Genomic DNA, 21,800 nt, shown 5'->3' with positions numbered 1-21,800 from the left:
TAAGTATCTGATTTAAGTTACAATAAAACAAAATGCGTAAAGAAAAAAAGAAAACAAGATACTCTGTTTCACGGTGATATTTAAAACTTATGGTAAAAGAAATATAAACATTTAAAGCGATGACAGAACTTTGCTCAATTTGAAGAAGGGAGCATTAGATTATACCCTTTATGTTTCTAATTGAATTATTATGGTACAGTAATTAGCCAACTTTCATTCAGCACTCATTAGATGTCAGGAATTGTTCAAAGTCCTTTGCAGGATTAACTCAGGTAATTCTCACAAGAACCCTCTGACATAGACGCTATTATTATTCCCTTTTTTGCGGATAATGAGACTGAAACTCAGCGGATACAGACACCATGTGCAAGATCACACCACTGACGGAGTGAAGTTGAGCAGCCAAGGTCTCACTGGCTCCAAGGCCACTGGCTCCTAGTAAATCACAGAGCTCTTCCAATTATTAAACATGATAAAAGAAGAAAAGTCCTCAGTATAGCACCGTTTACATGGAAAGCTCTCAACAAACAATAGGCATTACTCTCTAATAGGTGTAGAGGAAGGCTCTCTAAGCACCAGATGCAATAAAATAAAAACATTGATGCATTTGATTTTTTTTAAGTTTTTAAACTATTCCAAGGCAAAAAAGACTATAAGCAAGGCTTAACAAATAAATTAAAAGACCATATTTGCAACATATAAGATGGATAAACAGCTAATATCAATATTATACAATTTTTGTGTATGTTTATATGTTATTACATACATGTACATACATATATAAAGAACTTTTTATTTTTTTGAGACAGAGTCTCACTCTGTCACCCAGGCTGGAGTGCAGTGGCGTGATCTCAGCTCACTGCAAGCTCCGTCTCCCGGGTTCACGCCATTCTCCTGCCTCAGCCCCCTGAGTAGCTGGGACTACAGGCGCCCGCCACCGCGCCCGGCTAATTTTTTGTATTTTTAGTACAGACGGGGTTTCACCGTGGTCTCGATCTCCTGAACTTGTGATCCACCCGCCTCGGCCTCCCAAAGTGCTGGGATTGCAGGCGTGAGCCACCGCGCCGGCCATAAAGAACTTTTTAAAAAGTAGGGTAAAAAGTCCTATAAAAATAAGTGAATAAAAGACAAAAGAGATGAGTCACAAAAGACAAAAATATAAAGACAAATTTCAATATAGAAAACATGTTCAACTTCATAATAGGAGAAACTCAAATTAAACCTACACTAAGATACCATTTCTCTCCCATCAGATTAGCATTAAGATTCAAAATTTTGATCACTACTTCTGTTGGGTGAGCTGTATGGAAACCAGCACTGATCCACTGCTAGAGGGAATTCAGAAGGGTATAACTACCAAGTAGGGGAATGACCTTACCCCCCGACCCAGTAATTCCAGTTCTAGGAATCTATCCTGAAGACACGCCTCCAACAATACAAAAAAATATATGCAGAAGATTATTCATTACAGCATTATTCGTAATTGTAACATAACTGAAACAATCTTAGTGCCCAAAAACTGGAGACTGAATAAACTATGGCACATACACATGATGGCGTACTATGCAGCTGTGAAAAAAAGAATGAGGAATATCTCGGTCCACTGATGCAGAGTAATTTCCTGGATACACTGTGAAGTGAAAAAGGCAAAGTATAAAATAGTACATCTAGATATACTACCTTCTGTGTAATAAAAAGGGGAAATGAAGCCAGGCGCCAAGGTTCACTTATCGCCAAGGTTCAGTACTTTGGGAGGCCAAGGCGAGTGGAACACTTGAACCCAGGAGTTTGAGACCAGCCTGGGCAATATGACGAAAGCCTGTCTCTACAAAAATACAAAAAAAAAAAAAAAAATAGCATGGTGGTACGTGCCTGTAGTCCTACCTGTTCGGGAGGCTGAAGTGGAAGAATCACCTGAGCCCAGTAAGTCAAGGCTGCAGTGAACCATGATTGTGCCACTGCGTTCCAGCCTGGACAAAGGGAGAGGCCCTGTCTTTTAAAAAAAAAAAAAAAAAAAAATCTCGTGTTCAATTATAATCCTCAATGTTGGAGGTAAGGCCCAGTAGGAGGTGATTGGATCTTGGTGCTGTCCTTGAGATAGTGAGTGAGTTATCGCAAGATCTGGTCATTTAAAAGTTTGTGGCACCTCCCCACAACACTGTCTCTCTGTTTTTGTTTTCACCATGTGATATGCCTGCTCCCACTTCACCTTCTGCCACATTTGTAAGCTTCCTGAGACCTTCCTAGAAGGAAATGCCGGCACTATGCTTCCTGCACAGCCTGCAGAATCATGAGCCAATTAAACCTCTTTTCTTATAAATTACCCAGCCTCAGATATTTCTTTATAGTAATGCAAGAACTGCCTGATACAGTTACCAACGAGGAGTAGGGAAAAAGAAAAGGGGAAGAAGAGATACTCTTTTGAATATACTTCTCAAAATCAATCAGTTTGTCTTTTGGAAGCATGTTAATGTTCTACATGTTCAAAACATAAACAAAAGTGGGAAAAAATTAAATGATAGGCATTATCACTACTCTAGTTCATTTTATCATATTTTAGTTTTCACATAAACTTTAAAAACGCAGTATATTATCTCTTTTTCAGAGGCAGCCAGGGATCACAGAGAAGCAAAATAATTAATGTTCACCAAAAAAACCAGCAAGAGAGTCCAGGGCATTCTCCCTCAATTTTCAATTAAGGACTAAATTCTTCAGATAGCCAGAGTTTAACTATGAACTCAATCTAAGAAAAAAGAGGAAAAGGAAAGAAGAGAGGAGAAGGAGAGGAGAGGGAAGAAGAAAAAAGAAAAGAGGTTTGAGGCCCTCAATCCCTACAGGAGGTACTTTTGTGACAGAAAGACCAACCTCGAGGAGAGGACCATGTGCCTCCACGCCCCCAGATCACATCAACAACGGCAGTTCCAAGTATGAGATATTGTGAAACTGGTCAGAGATGAGATCATGAAGATGAGATCAGTGCTTATGGAAATTACCCCTCAGGTGGCTGACCTCCAACATTCCCCATTAATATCAACAACTAGCACCATTCTTCCACTAGAGGCAGCCAGCCCAGAGAAGAGGCCACAGACAATCACTGTTTTGCAGTGAATTTCTTGAGCAGGTTTAGATAACACTGAGAATCCAAACCACTAGCTCTGCTCCCATGAAAAAGTAAGGGAGAAATTCGGAACCTAGAGAGAACTCATATGTCTCCTTGTGGGAGTCTCCTGTGAGGTTTCCTTCCTCATCTTAAACCAGCATGCATCATTGTGGATCCCTCGGCTGTTTGTCCTCCAAATCGTCCCAGTGTATCAAGCCTAATTTCCATTCCATAAACAAAACAGGGCCAGGCACAGTGGCTCATGCCTGTAATCCCAGCACTTTGGGGGGCCAAGGTGGGTGGATCACCTGAGGTCAGGAGTTGGAAACCAGCCTGGCTAATATGGTGAAGCCCCATCTCTACTAAAAACACAAGAATAGTCAGGTGTGGTGGCACACACCTGTAGTCCCAGCTACTTGGGAGGCTGAGGCAGGAGAATCACTTGAACCTGGGAGGCAGAGGTTGCAGTGAGCCGAGATCACACCACTGCACTCCAGACTAGACAGCAGAGCAAGACTCCATCTCAAAAACAGGACACTGATGACTTGTCTATAATGTTTGTTGTTAATACAACAACTCAGCTTTCCAGAGCAGTCATCTACGTTGGAGACTTTACATCACAAGAGACAAGAAAGGCAAAAACAGCTCTCTCCAAAAGTTTATGAATAAGAGTATCACCTATAAGATAATCATTTTAGGAACAGCTCTTGAGTTTGAAAAGTAATCATATGCTCAGAACTTTCATAGACTTCTGAAAATTGAAATGCAGGAGAAGTCCAGAGGCTATTAGGATAAAAACCCATGAGCCCTTCATAAAGGGTCAGATAAGACACATCCTGTTCTGGGTTACAAATTTTCTTTGGAATAGCCATGAATGTAAAATTTCAAACTTTATTATAATAAAGATAAAAACACTGTTCACAAACAAATGAAAAAGTAACATTCTAAACATAGTTTAACTTGATTTACCTTAAGTGTCAAAATTACATGTAAATAAAAGAAGTAAAGTTGGCTACTTGTGACTATTTCAAGAATTTTCTCTGGTAATAAGCTGATAAAAAAAATTCTCGGCCGGGCGCGGTGGCTCAAGCCTGTAATCCCAGCACTTTGGGAGGCCGAGGCGGGTGGATCACGAGGTCAGGAGATCGAGACCATCCTGGCTAACACGGTGAAACCCCGTCTCTACTAAAAATACAAAAAACTAGCCGGGCGTGGTGGCGGGCGCCTGTAGTCCCAGCTACTCGGAGGCTGAGGCAGGAGAATGGCGTGAACCTGGGAGGCGGAGCTTGCAGTGAGCCGAGATCGCGCCACTGCACTCCAGTCTGGGTGACACAGCGCGAGACTCCGTATCAAAAAAAAAAAAAAATTCTTTGTATTAAAAGAAATCATTATGAACTTGCTACTTTCTATGACATGAAACGGAAAGTGAGAACATCACAGTTTTTTAAGCTATTTTTTAAGCTATGGCCACTAGCCATACTTGTGACCAATGGCAACATCCGAATTCTGAAGCCTTCTTTCTCTTGTTTTTATTTCAATGGAGGAAATAAAATGTTTTCAATTAGACTTGGTTTGAGTCTCACTTTAAAAAGTTGAACTGCAAGCACTATGATTTAAATATCTGAGGAAAACAAATGGTTTAAATCTTCAATTAACAGGTTCAGGATTTCCAGTCCTTACCAAAAACAGTTTTCATGTTATGGTTCCGTTTCGCTTTTTGACAGCAAAGACACTTCATTCAATGATGTAGCTGTTGTTTCGACCAACAAAATAATAGCTTAGGTTACAGAACTCCTGGGCCAAGCATGATTTAAGTAAAACAATGCGCTGTTCCATAAATGACATTTAAATAATATAATCATGACTCACACCGAAGCTACTTTAATTTCTTAAAACAATAAAAACAACTACGGTATATTTAAAGGACTTTGGCAAATGTGATGGCAAAAGAAAAAAGAGAGACTCTGAAATGAGACACTGATTTCATAATGAAAAGCATTATACCGAGAAGCTTTTGTGCAATACTTTGAAATATAATTTAGTTCAGTTTGTGAGATGATGTATTTTTGGGAAGCTCCACCGTGCTGACTTTCATCAGCCACTTCACCAGCTCAAAGAGTAGCACATGGAAATCACTGGTCACACTTCTTAGCTGCTAAGAGAATGCCAAGGCCAGGTAGACCCATTAGTGCCCAGAGATCATCATACTACATTGTGGGGCGCTTCAGAGATCTTCTGGACCCAATATTCACATTAGGATGATGGACCTAAAGTCCAAAAATGTTAATATTAATAATAAGTCATTCACCCATTCTGGATTTATTGAAGTGCCCACATAGCTATACAATGAAGGTCAAACATGGTCCCCACTGTCACAGAGCTCCCCCTCTAAATGCAGGGACAGATGATGGACAGGAGAATTTTAAATAATGTTAAGTGAAGAAATAAAATGGAGTAGTACAAATTAGAGTTACTAAGTGGTCAGGGAAGGCCACTCTGAGGCAAACATCAACTGAATGATGAAAAGGAGCAGCCATGGAAAGATCTAGGGGGAAAGCATGCCAGGAGAAGGAAGAGCAAGCGCCATGTCCCTGAAGCAGCACGGAGCTCAAAGTGTTCCAGACACAGCCAGCTCCAGATGAGGCTAAGGAGGGAGGCCACGCCAGGTCACCCAGGACCCTGTAGGCTGAAGCTGGGAGCCCACTGCAGGATTGTAAGCAAGCAAGTGACAAGATCTGACGTTTTCAAAGATCCCTTTCATATTATATGGAGAACGTACAGAAGGGAAGGGAACACGGAAAAAGACAGACTACTCAGCAAGCCATTGGAGTAGTCCAGTGAGCAATCATGCTTGTATGGAACAATAAGCAGTGGGATGGAGAGAAGTAGAAGATTTTCATATCAGTTTTTAGAGGGAGAATGGACAGCATTTATTCGCTGACATTAACCCCTAACTCCCTAGTTAGAGGCAACCAATTCTAATATAGCTGATATTTGTTGTGCACTTATTATGTGTTGAATAAAATGCTGACATATCTCACTGACTCCTCAAAACAAGTTCTTTTATTATCCAAGCGGGTTCTTTTACTATCCCTGTCTTGCAGGTGAGGAAACCAAGCCTTGGAGAGACTAAGGACCTGATCCAAGGTGGGAGCCAGGATGCAAGCCTAGGTCTGACTGCCTCCACAGCCAGTGCTATGCCCCAATCTACTTCCTCCCAAGGGGAGACTCGCCTACTTAACAGCTGTAGCGCTCAGCATCCTCAACACTTGGGAGGACTACTTGGCATTTAGAGAACGATGCTTTTTTTGCACTCTGGCCACTGCACTTTCTAACAACCAACAGATGTGAGGAGGGATCTCAGGCAATCAGTAGAGACCCTCACTGGGTTACTTCGAAAAACTATAGTTTGGCCACCTACCTGGCCAGGACTGACCTGAGGGACTAGCACCGCTTTGGGAAAACAACAGATACTAAGGATTTGGACCATTCATTTTGTAGGATGGCTGCTGACAGCGAAAGTATCTAAAACACCTACTGAAATTATTTTTAAGGAATGAGTTTTCACTACTTACATGTTTCAAGCTATGTAAAATTTATTCTATCTTTTTAAAGCATTAATATTTGATTAGCCAAAGTTACAGCTCATAAAGCATATATAAATATGGAGTTATGTGACATTTTCTAAAATATTTTACCTTATTGTATTAAAATATCCCAAAGAATATATACCAAATTATAAAGCACCAGTCTAATCCCTATGTAGTTTCTACTTCAAAACAAACTAAATCTTGAATACAAATTGGAATCCTGTTTTCAAAAGCTACAAAGTTCAATCATGATAATTCCAAATAATTTTTACTTATCTCCCTAATTACAGCCATTATGCCAATGTGTAAAGATCTCATTTGTTTTTAGCATGGCACAAAATATACCACAGAGACCACTTGATACCACTTAAATTTAATTATAATAAAGTTTGAAAAAGGTTATTCCTGTATGTATATATTTAAAACATGACCAATCCACAAATGTGTATAAACAAGGATAATTTTACATGGGCAACTCTATACAGGAAATTCCAACTGCTGGAGCTCTACAAATTTCCCAGAGGACCTAACCACCTGCTGCGTTTCAGGGCTGGTCACAGTGCCTGCAGGGTCTGGCCCTAATCTAAGAGAAAATATACCACTATGTCCTTCCCCACATCAGAACTCAGGCCACACTCAGCCCTGATTCTAAACACTAGTCTCCCTTGGTTTGTGGTCTCATACACTGCACTGTTCCTGACCCACAACCCCTTGACTCCCACTCAGCCTTTGTCTGTGCCATCCTATCCCAGGGAGATCTTCAGACACTGACTCTAGCTCATCTACTTAAACCCAACACCTTATAGCTTACTTCAGTCTAATCTGACACTCCATATTCTAACCTTTGGTGCCTCCTTCCCTACAGGATCCCATGGTCCTCCCTTACTATTTTATCAAAACCTCCAGTGAGACTTCTTACACGGTGGTGATACTCAAGCATCCTGTCCCGATTCCTGGTCCTTTCCATCATATCCCATTGCTTCTAAAAACCCAAGAACACCACAAATCAGAATTATCCCATAGTGTTCTGAGGAACAAGGTGGACGGTGGAGCCAGGCCACCATGGGTAAATTATTTAACCTCTCTGTACCTCAATTTCCTCATCTATAAAATGGAAATAATAATGGTACACCTACTCCTAGAGTTTTTGTGAGAATTAAATGAAACATGCATAAAACATTTAAACAGACTTAGTTGCTATTACTGTCATTACATAGAATTAGTTTAGAATTAAAAAAATCTCTACACAATAAGGGAAACTGGAAGAAAAGCTCGTATTAAAATGGCGTCTTTACCGAGTTTTCTAATTCTTCTGTGGAAAAATCAGCAATCAATTAATAGCTTGCCTCTACTTTTCATTTAATCCATTTGTTACAAAAAACAAAAACTAAAAAAAATAGGAGTTGGAAAGTGTGGAACTACATTTTTCTTAGATTATAGTGAATCCTCATTTTTCATCAGTTTGTGTGAGCCCTTCTAATCTTCATGAATTTGATGGACAGGATATATCATACAAATTGTGCAGACAGAAACAGCCAGAGAGTTTGTGCTAGAGGTCCACTAATAAGGAAATGAAAAACTGAGACTGTAATTTTTGGTTGGCTTTCGGAGTATTTCAGAAAATCAAATTTACTTTACTATTATCATTAAATATGTCTCACATCTCTTTGTTTCCTCCTAGGTATGGATGTCAAGAGCATAGGCTCAGAGTCCAAATCCCAGCTCTATATGATTATATGACCCTGGACAAGTTAGCTAACTTTTCCACACCTCAGCTTCCTCACTCATCTGCAAAAAAACAGGATCATGCTAATACTAATGGTGAGCCTTCAATGAGGTATGAGATGTAAAATGCTTAGAACACTGCCTGCCACACAGGACGCACTCATCTCATGTTAACTGCTATTACTAACAAGTTGCCAAAACAAAGGATCTGGGTGCCTGTGAACAGTTACCACCTTTCAAGGATTCAGGATACAGTCTTCACTAGCATGGCATTTCCTCGAGTCCAGCAGGTCCTCTTCATACAAACATTTCTCCCCTAACCCCCATCTGCTTGACATGTTAAATGCACCGAGAAGGTCCCCACCACACAGCACTGCGTCTGTTTACATACAAACCATCTTCTCCACTGAGCAGCGAATTCCTTAAGAAGACAGGCCCTGGCTCCCTCTGTTTTTTTGGCACAAGAACTGATCCTAGCACTAAGAAACACTCCACAAATGTGTAAATAATGAATGAATGAGTATTCCTCTAGATTTTTAAGGAGTTTTAAATTTCGGATCCCTTAGTATAATACAAGCCCCCTCCAGAAACTAACTCTTAAGCCATTACTAACAAACATCTTAGTAGCAGTGAGTGAAGTTAGCTAAAGGAAGAACAGTAACAGCTTTCCATTGTTTGCACTTCCTGCACATGTCAACACCGTGTAGCCCATCACTTACCTAAGACAAAATCCACCTATTTTGCAATATGGTCTAGAATGAACCTTACCTGAAAAAAAAAACAAATTTTTTTCTACAAACAAATGTAGGTCTCTAAAATGCTTACCTTGCCTCATAAATGAAAGCGCTTTTTCTTTCAAATTATCTGTCAGTTGTTTCTTTTTAGTCAGATAATCCAAAATGTAAATATTTGGAGCAAAATGTATCATGTTCTGTTCACCACAGCCATAAGGCATTCGAATCAATGAGGCTAAGCCATTGATGGAAGGACCGAGAACATCTCCTGGAAGCACAAGACATGCAATTCATTCAGTAAATACTCAGTAACAACTACCTGCTGGTGGCAAAGAGACTTCCACTGAGTACAGAAGGCCTCTGTCATTGAAGCAATATGAATATTCCACTGCTTAGAACACAGTTGAAACTTTACATCAAGCTTTTAGAAGACTGGTCAAAAAAATAACAATGCTCTGGTACTGAACTTGTAGGTCGTGTGATGAAAGACGACATTTTTAGCTCAGTTAAGCATATGGCATAAATTAGGCAAAAAATAATTTTAAAAAAAAATTTAAAAATGTACAGAATTGATCAGTAAGACACCATCACTCATGCAGGAAAGAAACGTTTTATTAGTAGTATTCACGCAAACAAAATTTTATTCTTATTTCTTACTAATACACCACAAGCACTTCAGAAATAATTTTTTAAAAAACAATGAGGATTGTAGTGTTTTCCAATGTGTTCTATTTAGCAACAACAAATACAAGGATTTCAATTAATCTCAGGACCAAAAGGATTAGGAATATTCTTCAAAGTTAGTAATCTAAAATTAAACAAAACACATGCTTTAAAAACCCTCTAACCACATCCCAACACCGCAACTCAGGGAAAAATAGTAAAAATTCAGAAATATGAAGGCTGAGTTCTAATTTTGGCCCTGCCATTGTTAAGTTGTATAGATAACAGTATCCTTCTATGTCGTTTATTTTGAAAACTTATACCATGCCAAGTCCAAATACCTAGTGAAAATGTGATCCTAAAAATTATGAAAAAAAAAAGGGAAAAGAACCTGTTTCATATGAATAGGCTGAAGCTGTGCCAGCATAGCTTAAATTTTAGATGTGAATACAAAGAAAAAAATAGAGGTTATATTATTACCACTGCAGGCTATGTGTTTAATATTCAAAGTGAACACAGACTATCAAAGTTCAAAGAAGGAAGCTAAAATTCATACATTCTGGGATACAAAATAGGCCTTTAAAACAACATGTAAAAATAAAACTTGAAAATCCATTCTTTACATCAAGCATAAAAATTAAGCCTCAGGGTATTTCCATGACCACAGATAGAATCGTTCCTATGTAAGGAGTGATGGTATATATTTAAAAAGCCAGGCTCCTTCCCTCTGTGTATATGTGTGCATGTGTGCATGTGTGTGTGTGTATGTGTAGTGCATTTCCCAGCATCCCAACACTGTGTGAGATGCTTAAAAAGAATTTATTCCCCTAAATAGAGAGCTTATTTAATTCCTTTTAAGAATTGGCCAGGCACAGAGATGCATGCCTGTAGTCCCAGCTATGCAAGGGGTTGATGCAGGAGGACTGCGTGAGCTCAGAAGTTCAAGTTCAGCCTGGGGCAAACATAGCTAAACCCTGTCTCTTCCAAAAAATATAGATAGATAGATAGATAGATAGATAGATAGATAGATAGATAGATAGATAGATAGATAGATAGATAGATAGATACACACACACATATATATGCCTCCAAAGAAAGTCCTCTGCCTATGGACTGGTTGTTTGGGTTATAATAAAAAAGCATTACACCTGCCAGTGAAAATATAAAAGAACTGTAAAAACGTGTTTTAGGTCCTAACACCTTAAAGACCTCACAAACAGGCCGGGCGCAGTGGCTCACGCCTGTAATCCCAGCACTTTGGGAGGCCGAGGCGAGTGGATCACCTAAGGTCAGGAGTTCGAGACAAGCCTGGCTAACAGAGTGAAACCCCATCTTTACTGAAAATACAAAAAATCAGCAGAGTGTGGTGGCGAGCACCTGTAGTCCCAGCTACTCGGGAGGCTGAGGCAGGAGAATGACGTAAACCCGGGAGGCAGAGCTTGCAGTGAGCGGAGATCTCGCCACTGCACTCCAGCCTGGGCGACAGAGCGAGACTCCATCACAAAAAAAAAAAAAAAAGAAAGACCTAACAAACTATTAGACATCATTAATTAAAATGTTTTCTTCAGTTATTTGTAAAGCACAACTATATAAACAAACCATTCATGAGGGTTAATTTTGTGTGTCAACTTCAGTGGGCCAAGGGATGCCTAGATTAAGCATTGTTTCTGAGTGTCTGTGAGGGTGTTTCTAGATGACACTAGCATTTGAATTGGTGTACTGGGTCCAGCAGATTGTCCTCTCCAGTGTGTGTGGGCACCATCCAATCCACTGAGAGCCTGAATAGACAAAAGCTTGAGGAAGGAGGAATTCACCTTTTTTTCCTGCCACACTACTTGAGCTGAGACATCTCATCTCATCTTCTCCCAGGACTGGGATTTACATCATCAGTTCCCCTGGTTCACAGGCCTGTGGACTCGGAGTGAATTATACTACCAGCTTTCCTGGGTCTCCGGCTTGCAAAAGCAGATCATGGGACCTCTCAGCCTACATAATTGCATGAGCCAATTCCTCATAATAAACCTCCTTTTATATATAAGTATCTCCTATTGGTTCTGTTTCTCTGGAGAACCCTGACTAATAACACCAATTGTATAGACACCGTGTTTAATTAAAAAATACTTTTAGGCCAGGTGCAATGGCTCATGCCTGTAATCCCAGCACTTTGGGAGGCCGAGGCAGACGGATCACCTGAGGTGACGGGTTTGAGACCAGCCTGGACAACATGGTAAAATCTCGTCTCTAATGAAAATACAAAAAATTAGCCGGGCATGGTGGCACACACCTGTAGTCCCAGCTTCATGGGAGGCTGAGGTATAAGAATTGCTTGAACCCAGGAGGCAGTGGTTGCAGTGAACTGAGATCACACCACTGCACTCCAGCCTGGGCTACAGAGAAAGACTCCATCTCAAAAAAAAAAAAAAAAGTACTTTTAGCATGGTAAATATAGTTAATAACAAGAGTATTGTACATTTCCAAACTGCTAAGAAAGGCCGAGTGCCATGGCTCACACCAGTAATCTCAGCACGTTAGGAGGCCAAGGATGGTGGATCACCTGAGGTCAGAGGTTCGAGACCAGCCTGGCCAACATGGTGAAAGCCCATCTCTACTAAAAATACAAAAACTAGCTGGGCGTGGTGGCACGTGCCTGTAATTCCAGCTACTCAGGAGGCTGAGGCAGGAGACTCGCTTGAACTCCAAGAGGCAGAGGTTGCAGTGAGCCAAGATCCCGCCACTGTACTCTAGCCTGGGAGACAGAGAGAGACTCCATCAAAATAAATAAATAAAGTCCAGGCGCGGTGGCTCACGCCTGTAATCCCAGCACTCTGGGAGGCCAAGGCAGGTGCATCATGAGGTCAGGAGATCAAGACCATCCTGGCTAATACGGTAAAACCCCATCTCTACTAAAAAATACAAAAAAAATTAGCCAGTCGTGGTGGCGGGTGCCTACAGTCCCAGCTACTCAGGAGGCTGAGGCAGGAGAATGGCATGAACCTGGGAGGCAGAGCTTGCAGTGAGCCAAGATTGTGCCACTGCACTCCAGCCTGGGCAACAGAGTGAGACTCCATCTCAAAAATAAAATAAATAAATAAATAAATAAATAGTGCTCAGAGAGCAAATTTCAAATGTTCTCCCCCCACCAAAAAAAACAGTTAAGTATTTGAGGTGATGAGTACGTCAACCAGCTTGATTTAGTTATTCCACATTGCATTCATAAATCATAATACCACTTTGTATCTCATAAATTTATACAATTATAAATTGCCAATTTTTGAAAAGTACTATTATGTTACGGAAAGTAACTAGGAGAGGTGACCAAAGTCAGTGAGTAACTTTCTACCGTAAAGGTTACTCATATCCTGTACAGAGAACTGCTCTAGGCAGTAGTACTCAACCTTTGGTTATCAGAATCACTTGTGAAAGCTTTTTAAGATACACATGACCAAGCCATAGCCCAAGAAATTCTGACTTAGTAGGTCTAGAGTAGAGCTTAGACATTTCCGTATTTACAGAGCTCCTTAGAAGATTCTGATATTCACCAGTGGCGGACAGCCACAGAATCCAGAAGCTCTGGTCTTAGGAATGACCCCTCCCTCCAGTCACAGTATAGTGAGGCCTTGCTACTCAAAGTGTGGTCTACAAGCCAAAACTATCACCAACACCTAGGAGCTTGTTTGAAATGCAGATTCCCAGGCCCCACTCCAGACCTAGTAAACCAGACTCCCAGGTGATTCTTATGCACATTGATGACTGAGAACTATTTTAGGATACATGATTTGCCAGCCTTCATATTATAATCAGTTGTTGGGCCCAATTTAAAACTTTTGCCATCTCTTCTTATTAGGACTCAATAAGAAAATACATCTACAATTACAGGAACAACATATATGATTGCATACAATTAAATCGATCAATGGTGATATACTCTATTCTTACCAATTGCAGTGATCTGAACTCTTTCACTGCCAGTCACTGTATTAGGAGGAAATGAAAAACTCAAAGTTTTCAGGGTACTCTGTAGCCTATTGTCAGTCAAATCTAATAAGATGGACTGTGAATATGATTTTTCTATTCCTTCAGCCTGTTGAAAAAAATGAACACAATCAACATGGTCTCTACTCACATATTTACAGAGAACTATACACAGATATGAACACAAACATCTGACCTGTTATGTCTAAGGTTTGTGTATGGCTAGATAAGCACCTATCATTTCTTCTTTTGTTTTCTTTAAATTAGATATTTTATTTAAACAAGTAATACATTCATTTCACAGAATGAGTTTTCTTGTTAGTTTGTATTATAATAAATTACCATAACTTTGATAAATTTTTCCTACTTTTACATTTTCTCACTAAGTTCAGTACACTTCATTAACTGAAATGTGTTTTTCAATAGGATTTACACTTAATAGGCACCATTTCCATGTAACTGAATTAAATCTGATGACACAGTGCCTAACATTTTGTTATTCTTACTTCAAATCTGTTAGTAAGTTCTACTTAAATTAGATAAGGCATCTCATGGACTGGCCTTGAAAATGACAAAGAAGAAGTACTTGGGGGAGGCCGAGGTGGGTAGATTAAAGGTCAGGAGTTTGAGACCAGCCTGGCCAACATGGTGAAACCCCATCTACACTAAAAATACAAAAATTAGTTGGGCCTGGTGGCAGGCGCCTGTAATCCCAGTTACTTGGGAGGCTGAGGCAGGAGAATCACTTGAACCCAGGATGCGGTGGTTGCAGTGAGCCAAGATCACGCCACTGCACTCCAGCCTGGACAACAGAGCGAGATGCAGTTCCTTTATTGAAAAGAGGATGGAAAGCTTGGAAAGGAAAAATGAAACAAAAATGTGTAAACATTTTTAAGAGATGACTACTTCTTAAACGCTGAAGGAGCCCTGAATACTTTTCAGAGACTTTAACATTAAGAAGAACATCAACAGCCAAACCAAAGGCAGCAGAAACCTCTGCAGACTTAAATGTCCCTGTCTAACAGCTTTGAAGAGAGTAGTGGTTCTCCCAGCAAGGAGTTTGAGATCTGAGAATGGACAGACTGCCTCCTCAAGTGGGTCCCTGACCCCTGAGTAGCCTAACTGGAAGGCACCCCCCAGTAGGGGCAGACTGACACCTCACACGGCCGGGTACCCCTCTGACGCAAAGCTTCCAGAGGAATGATAAGGCAGCAACATTTGCTGTTCAGCAATATTCACTCTTCTGCAGTCTCCGCTGCTGATACCCAGGCAAACAGGGTCTGGAGTCGACCTCCAGCAAACTCCAAAAGACCTGCAGCTGAGGGTCCTGACTGTTAGAAGGAAAACTGATAAACAGAAAGGACATCCACACCAAAACCCCATCTGTACATCTCCATCATCAAAGACCAAAGGTAGACAAAACCACAAATATGGGGAAAAAACAGAGCAGAAAAGCTGAAAATTCTAAAAATCAGAGCCCCTCTCCCCCTCCAAAGGAAAGCAGCTCCTCGCCAGCAATGGAACAAAGCTGGACGGAGAATGACTTTGACAAGTTGAGAGAAGAAGGCTTCAGACGATCAAACTTCTCCAAGCAAAAGGAGGAAGTTTGAACCCATCACAAAGAAACTAAAAACCTTGAAAAAAGATTAGACGAATGGTTAACTAGAATAACCAATGTAGAGAAGTCCTTAAATGACCTGATGGAGCTGAAAGCCATGGCATGATAACCACGTAGCCAGAGAGAAAGGCTGGATTATCCACAAAGGGAAGCCCATCAGACTAACAGGTGATCTCTCAGCAGAAACTCTACAAGCCAGAAGAGAGTGGGGGCCAATATTCAACATCCTTAAAGAAAAGATGTTTCAACCCAGAATTTCATATCCAGCCAAATTAAGCTTCATAAGTGAAGGAGAAATAAAATCCTTGACAGACAAGCAAATGCTGAGAGATTCTGTCACCACCAGGCCTGCCCTACAAGAGCTCCTGAAGGAAGCACTAAATATGGAAAGGAACAATCGGTACCAGCCACTGCAAAAACATGCCAAATTGTAAAGACCATCGATGCTAGGAAGAAACTGCATCAATTAATGAGCAAAATAACCAGCTAACATCATAATGAAAGGATCAAATTCACACATAACAATATTAACCTTAAATGTAAATGGACTAAATGCTCCAATTAAAAGACACAGACTGGCAAATTGGATAAAGAGTCAAGACTCATTAGGGTGCCGTATTCAGGAGACCCATCTCACATGCAGAGACACACATAGGCTCAAAATAAAGGAATGGAGGAAGATCTACCAAGCAAATGGAACACAAAAAAAGGCAGGGGTTATAATCCTAGTCTCTGATAAAACAGATTTTAAATCAACAAAGATCAAAAGAGACAAAGAAGGCCATTACATAATGGTAAAGGGATCAATTCAACAAGAAGAGCTAACTATCCTAAATAAATATGCACCCAAAACAGGAGCACCCAGATTCATAAAGCAAGTCCTTAGAGACTTACAAAGAGACTTAGACTCCCACACAATAATAATGGGAGACTTTAACACCCCACTGTTGACATTAGACAGACCAAGGAGACAAAAAGTTAACAAGGATATCCAGGAATTGAACTCAGCTCTGCACCAAGCGGACCTAATAGACATCAACAGAACTCTCCACCTCAAATCAACACAATATACATTCTTCTCAGCACCACATCGCACTTATTCCAAAACTGACCACATAGTTGGAAGTAAAGCACTCCTCAGCAAACGTAAAAGAACAGAAATTATAACAGTCTCTCAGACCACAGTGCAATCAAACTAGAACTCAGGATTAAGAAACTCACTCAAAACCACTCAACTACATGGAAACTGAACAACCTGCTCGTGAATGACTACTGGGTACATAACAAAATGAAGGCAGAAATAAAGATGTTCTTTGAAACCAATGAGAACAAAGACACAACATACCAGAATCTCTGGGACACATTTAAAGCAGTGTATAGAGGGAAATTTATAGCACTAAATGCCCACAAGAGAAAGCTGGAAAGATCTAAAATTGACACCCTAACATCACAATTAAAAGAACTAGAGAAGCAAGACCAAACACATTCAAAAGCTAGCAGAAGGCAAGAAATAACTAAGATCAGAGCAGAACTGAAGAGAGAGAGACACAAAAAACCCTTCAAAAAATCAATGAATCCAGGAGCTGGTTTTTTGAAAAGATCAACCAAATTGATAGACCACTAGCAAGACTAATAAAGAAGAAAAGAGAGAAGAATCAAATAGACTCAATAAAAAATGACAAAGAGGATATCACCACTGATCCCACAGAAATACAAACTACCATCAGAGAATACTATAAACACCTCTATGCAAATAAACTAGAAAATCTAGAAGAAATGGATAAATTCCTGGACACTTACACCCTCCCAAGACTAAACCAGGGAGAAGTTGAATCCCTGAATAGACCAATAACAGGTTCTGAAATTGAGGCAATAATTAATAGCCTGCCAACCAAAAAAAGTCCAGGACCAGACATATTCACAGCCGATTTCTACCATAGGTACAAGGAGGAGCTGGTCCCATTCCTTCTGAAACTATTCCAAACAATAGAAAAAGAGGGAATCCTCCCTCAACTCATTTTATGAGGCCAGCATTATCCTGATACCAAAGCGTGGCAAAGACACAACAAAAAAAGAGAATTTTAGACCAATATCCCTGATGAACATCGATACAAAAAATCCTCAATAAAAGACTGGCAAACCGAATCCAGCACATCAAAAAGCTTATCCACCATAATCAAGTGGGCTTCATTCCTGAGATGCAAGGCTAGCTCAGCATATGCAAATCAATAAACGTAATCCATCATATAAACAGGACCAACAACAAAAACCACATGATTATCTCAATAGATGCAGAAAAGGCCTTTGACAAAATTCAACAGCCCTTCATGCTAAAATCTCTCAATAAATTAGGTATTTATGGGACATATCTCAAAATAATAAGAGTTATTTACGACAAACCCACAGCCAATATCATACTGAATGGGCAAAAACTGGAAGCATTCCCTTTGAAAACCAGCACAAAACAGGGATGGCCTCTCTCACCACTCCTATTCAACATAGTGTTGGAAGTTCTGTCAAGGGCAATCAGACAAGAGACAGACATAAAAGGTATTCAATTAGGAAAACAGGAAGTCAAATTGTCCCTGTTTGCAGAAGACATGATTGTATATTTAGAAAACCCCATCGTCTCAGCCCAAAATCTCCTTAAGCTGATAAGCAACTTCAGCAAAGTCTCAGGATACAAAATCAATGTGCAAAAGTCACAAGCATTCCTATACACCAATAACAGAGAGCCAAATCATGAGTGAACTCCCACTCACAATTGCTTCAAAGAGAATAAAATACCTAGGAATCCAACTTACAAGGGATGTGAAGGACCTCTTCAAGGAGAACTACAAACCACTGCTCAGTGAAATAAAAGAGGACACAAACAAACGGAAGAACATTCCATGCTCATGGATAGGAAGAATCAATATCATGAAAATGGCCATACTGCCCAAGGTAATCTATAGATTCAATGCCATCCCCATCAAGCTACCAATGACTTTCTTCACAGAATTGGAAAAAACTACTTTAAAGTTCATATGGAACCAAAAAAGAGCCCACATTGCCAAGACAATTCTAAGCCAAAAGAACAAAGCTGGAGGCATCACACCTCCTGACTTCAAACTACACTACAAGGCTACAGTAACCAAAACAGCATGGTACTGGTACCAAAACAGAGATATAAACCAATGGAACAGAACATAGCCCTCAGAAATAATACCACACCTACAACCATCTGATCTTTGAAAAACCTGACAAAAACAAGAAATGGGAAAAGGATTCCCTATTTAATAAATGGTGCTGGGAAAACTGGCTAGCCATATGTAGAAAACTGAAATTGGATCCCTTCCTTACACCTTATACAAATATTAATTCAAGGTGGATTAGAGACTTAAATGTTAGACTTAAAAACATAAAAACCCTAGAAGAAAACCCAGGCAATACCATTCAGGACATAGGCATGGGCAAGGACTTCATGACTAAAACACCAAAAGCAATGACAATGAAAGCCAAAATTGACAGATGGGATCTAATTAAACTAAAGAGCTTCTGCCCAGCAAAAGAAACTACCATCAGAGTGAACAGGCAACCTACAGAATGGGAGAAAATTTTTGCAATCTACTTATCAGACAAAGGGCTAATATCCAGAATCTACATAGAACTCAAACAAATTTACAAAAAAAAAAAAAAAAAAACCAACAACCCCGTCAAAAAGTGGGCAAAGAACAGACACTTCTCAAAAGAAGACATTTATGCAGCCAACAGACACATGATAAAATGTTCATCATCACTGGTCATCAGAGAAATGCAAATCAAAACGACAATGAGATACCACCTCACACCAATTAGAATGGCGATCATTAAAAAGTCAGGAAACAACAGGTGCTAGGGAGGATGTGAAGAAATAGGAACACTATTACACTGTTAGTGGGACTGTAAATTAGCTCAACCATTGTGGAAGACACTTTGGTGATTTCTCAAGGATCTACAACTAGAAACACCATTTGACCCAGCCATCCCATTACTGGGTATATACCCTAAGGATTATAAATCATGCTGCTATAAAGACACATGCACATGTATGTTTATTGTGGCACTATTCAAAATAGCAAAGACTTGGAACCAACCCAAATGTCCATTGATGATAGACTGGATTAAGAAAATGTGGCACATATACACCATGGACTGCTACGCAGCCATAAAAAAGGATGAGTTCATGTCTTTTGTAGGGACATGGATGAAGCTGGAATCCATAATTCTCAGCAAACTATCACAAGGACAGAAAACCAAACACCGCATGTTCTCACTCACAGGTGGGAAGTGAACAATGAGAACACCTGGACACAGGAAGGGAAACATCACACACCGGGGCATGTTGTGAAGTGGGGGGATGGGGGAGGGATAGCATTAGGAGATATACCTAATGCAAATGACGAGTTAATGGGTGCAGCACACCAACACGGCACATGTACACATACGTAACAAACCTGCACGTTGTGTACATGTACCCTAGAACTTCAAATATAATAATTAAAAAAAAGGAAATGACAGAGAAGAAGATGAAAATGTAAGGAGAAAAACCCTTTGAGGTAGTTCCTATTATTATCCAAAGACAGGGAGATTAAATGCCTTGTTCAAAATCATACTTGGCAGAGCTGAGATTCAAACACAGGGTTGCCTCACCCCAGAATACAAGTGTTCATCCACTATGCTCGTTATCTTTCTGCCTAGAATGTCTTCTCTGAAAAAAATCTACAAAATCTCTTTTACCTTCACTGAAACATTCCAAAATTCCAAATCCACAAATCAACTTGACCATGTTTTAATAGGATCCCAATGTAACACAGTCTGTAGATGTAAATGACTGCAAAAGAGATGTTAGTCTTTATAGTCACATTCCTGACTAAATTTAAAGAGGAAATTGGCAATTATTTCTCAATGATTTATTTTTACATACGGACAAGAAAGGGATTAGGCATTACCAGAAGGGTAAAGAAGACGACCTACTAGATATGCCAAAAAATTTAACCAAGAGAAAAAAATCTTCTGCTCTTTTTAATTATGTATTTCCATTTCATTGCTTTCAGACATCAAATATTTACCTTTACTAAAATCATCTGGGTGATAGCATCAGAAGCAGTGGGTGAAAGAGCTGTGACTGTGATAGGAATTTCTCCCAGATGTGTTGGCCTGATGGGAAAAAGAACAGTTGCCCCATCCTCACTGGGAACCAGAATGGTCTGCTGGTGGCCTGTGGCATTGATTTCACTTGAAGTCATTAGAATATCAAATTTGTCACTTTTCTCAATGATTACCTTAACCTGAAAGAAAAAATAAATCAAAGCTTTTGTATAATAAATGCCCTTCAGTAAAGCACTCTTTCATCACCAATTTAAGTACTGTCAAATCTGTGAGGCTAAAGACTAGAGAAAAGACGAGACAAAGATTTGACCAAGGAGAGTATCAAAGGGTATCAGGAAAAACTTCCTTTCCTTTCTATGCTTTCCCCTCAACCTCAAGATAGGTGGGGAAAGGGCACTCTTTAGCCCCATTTCTAGTCGTCCCACTAATATTAAATTCTCTCACTATCTAAAGCCATTAGATGGTAAGGATGTGCACAGAAAGGCTATTTCATATATTGATATTACCACCAGCTTGATTTAACGATGTCATCCTGGAACATACTGGTCCCATTAGAAAAATATGAAGAAAACAGCATGAAATGTTACTGAATTTATCAAAGTCTCTGTAAAAAACGATTGCAGGGAAAGTACAACTCAGACATTAGTCCTGAAGCATATCTTGGTTGTAAACTTTTATAAATTATCCCAAAGTTACCAGTCTCATCAATAATAGCATTTATCTAGGCCTTACATTTTATTAATTATTTTTCCATTGATTTTTTCATCTGCTTCTCAGAGTATCTTTCATGGGTATAATAATTATCATTTCCATTTTATAGATGCGGAAACTACAATTAAGTCACTTGTTGGTAAGTGGTAGATTCAACATTGAATCCAGGCCTTTTGACTCTAGATCTTTTGCTTGTTAAACAGTACCATGATGACCGGGTTAAAAAGTAAAATTAAAAAATAAAAAAAAATTGACTTCCCACATTGTCAGCCAAGTATGCCAATAAAAAGCTTAAAAAATTAAATTTTTAATTTAAAAAGTTTATGTATAAAGTGCCTAAAGAGATTATGGCATTTTCATGCATGTAATAAAGTTAATTACATATCCCTATTTATTCTGGGGGAAGAAAAATCAGTCACTTGGTTAACATACTGTGGGCACAACACAAACAGTGAACCTAATTCCTGCCTCCCGGGGAAATGACTAGCTAAGGAGATACAAAGTACATGAATCCAATAGCGAATCCTTGAAAATATAAACATGGGGGCTACAAACAT

General features: G+C 39.7%; 1 protein-coding gene across 3 annotated transcripts in view; it reads right to left on the bottom strand.

Annotated features, from left to right (window-relative positions):
- CD109 (CD109 molecule) overlaps positions 1–21,800 on the bottom strand; it is a 139,406-nt gene that overhangs the window by 21,455 nt on the left and 96,151 nt on the right. For all 3 annotated transcript variants that reach the window (XM_025383238.1, XM_025383239.1, XM_025383237.1), the window contains 3 exons: positions 20,493–20,711; positions 13,749–13,893; positions 9,241–9,417 (listed from right to left, as the gene is read on the bottom strand). In XM_025383238.1, the coding sequence (XP_025239023.1) occupies positions 9,241–9,417; positions 13,749–13,893; positions 20,493–20,711 (541 nt within the window). The remainder of the gene's footprint in view (positions 1–9,240; positions 9,418–13,748; positions 13,894–20,492; positions 20,712–21,800) is intronic.

This window comes from Theropithecus gelada, chromosome 4 (genome assembly GCF_003255815.1).
Source record: "Theropithecus gelada isolate Dixy chromosome 4, Tgel_1.0, whole genome shotgun sequence".
Taxonomy (NCBI): Eukaryota; Metazoa; Chordata; class Mammalia; order Primates; family Cercopithecidae; genus Theropithecus; species Theropithecus gelada.
This window is presented reverse-complemented; position numbering and strand designations above follow the sequence as displayed.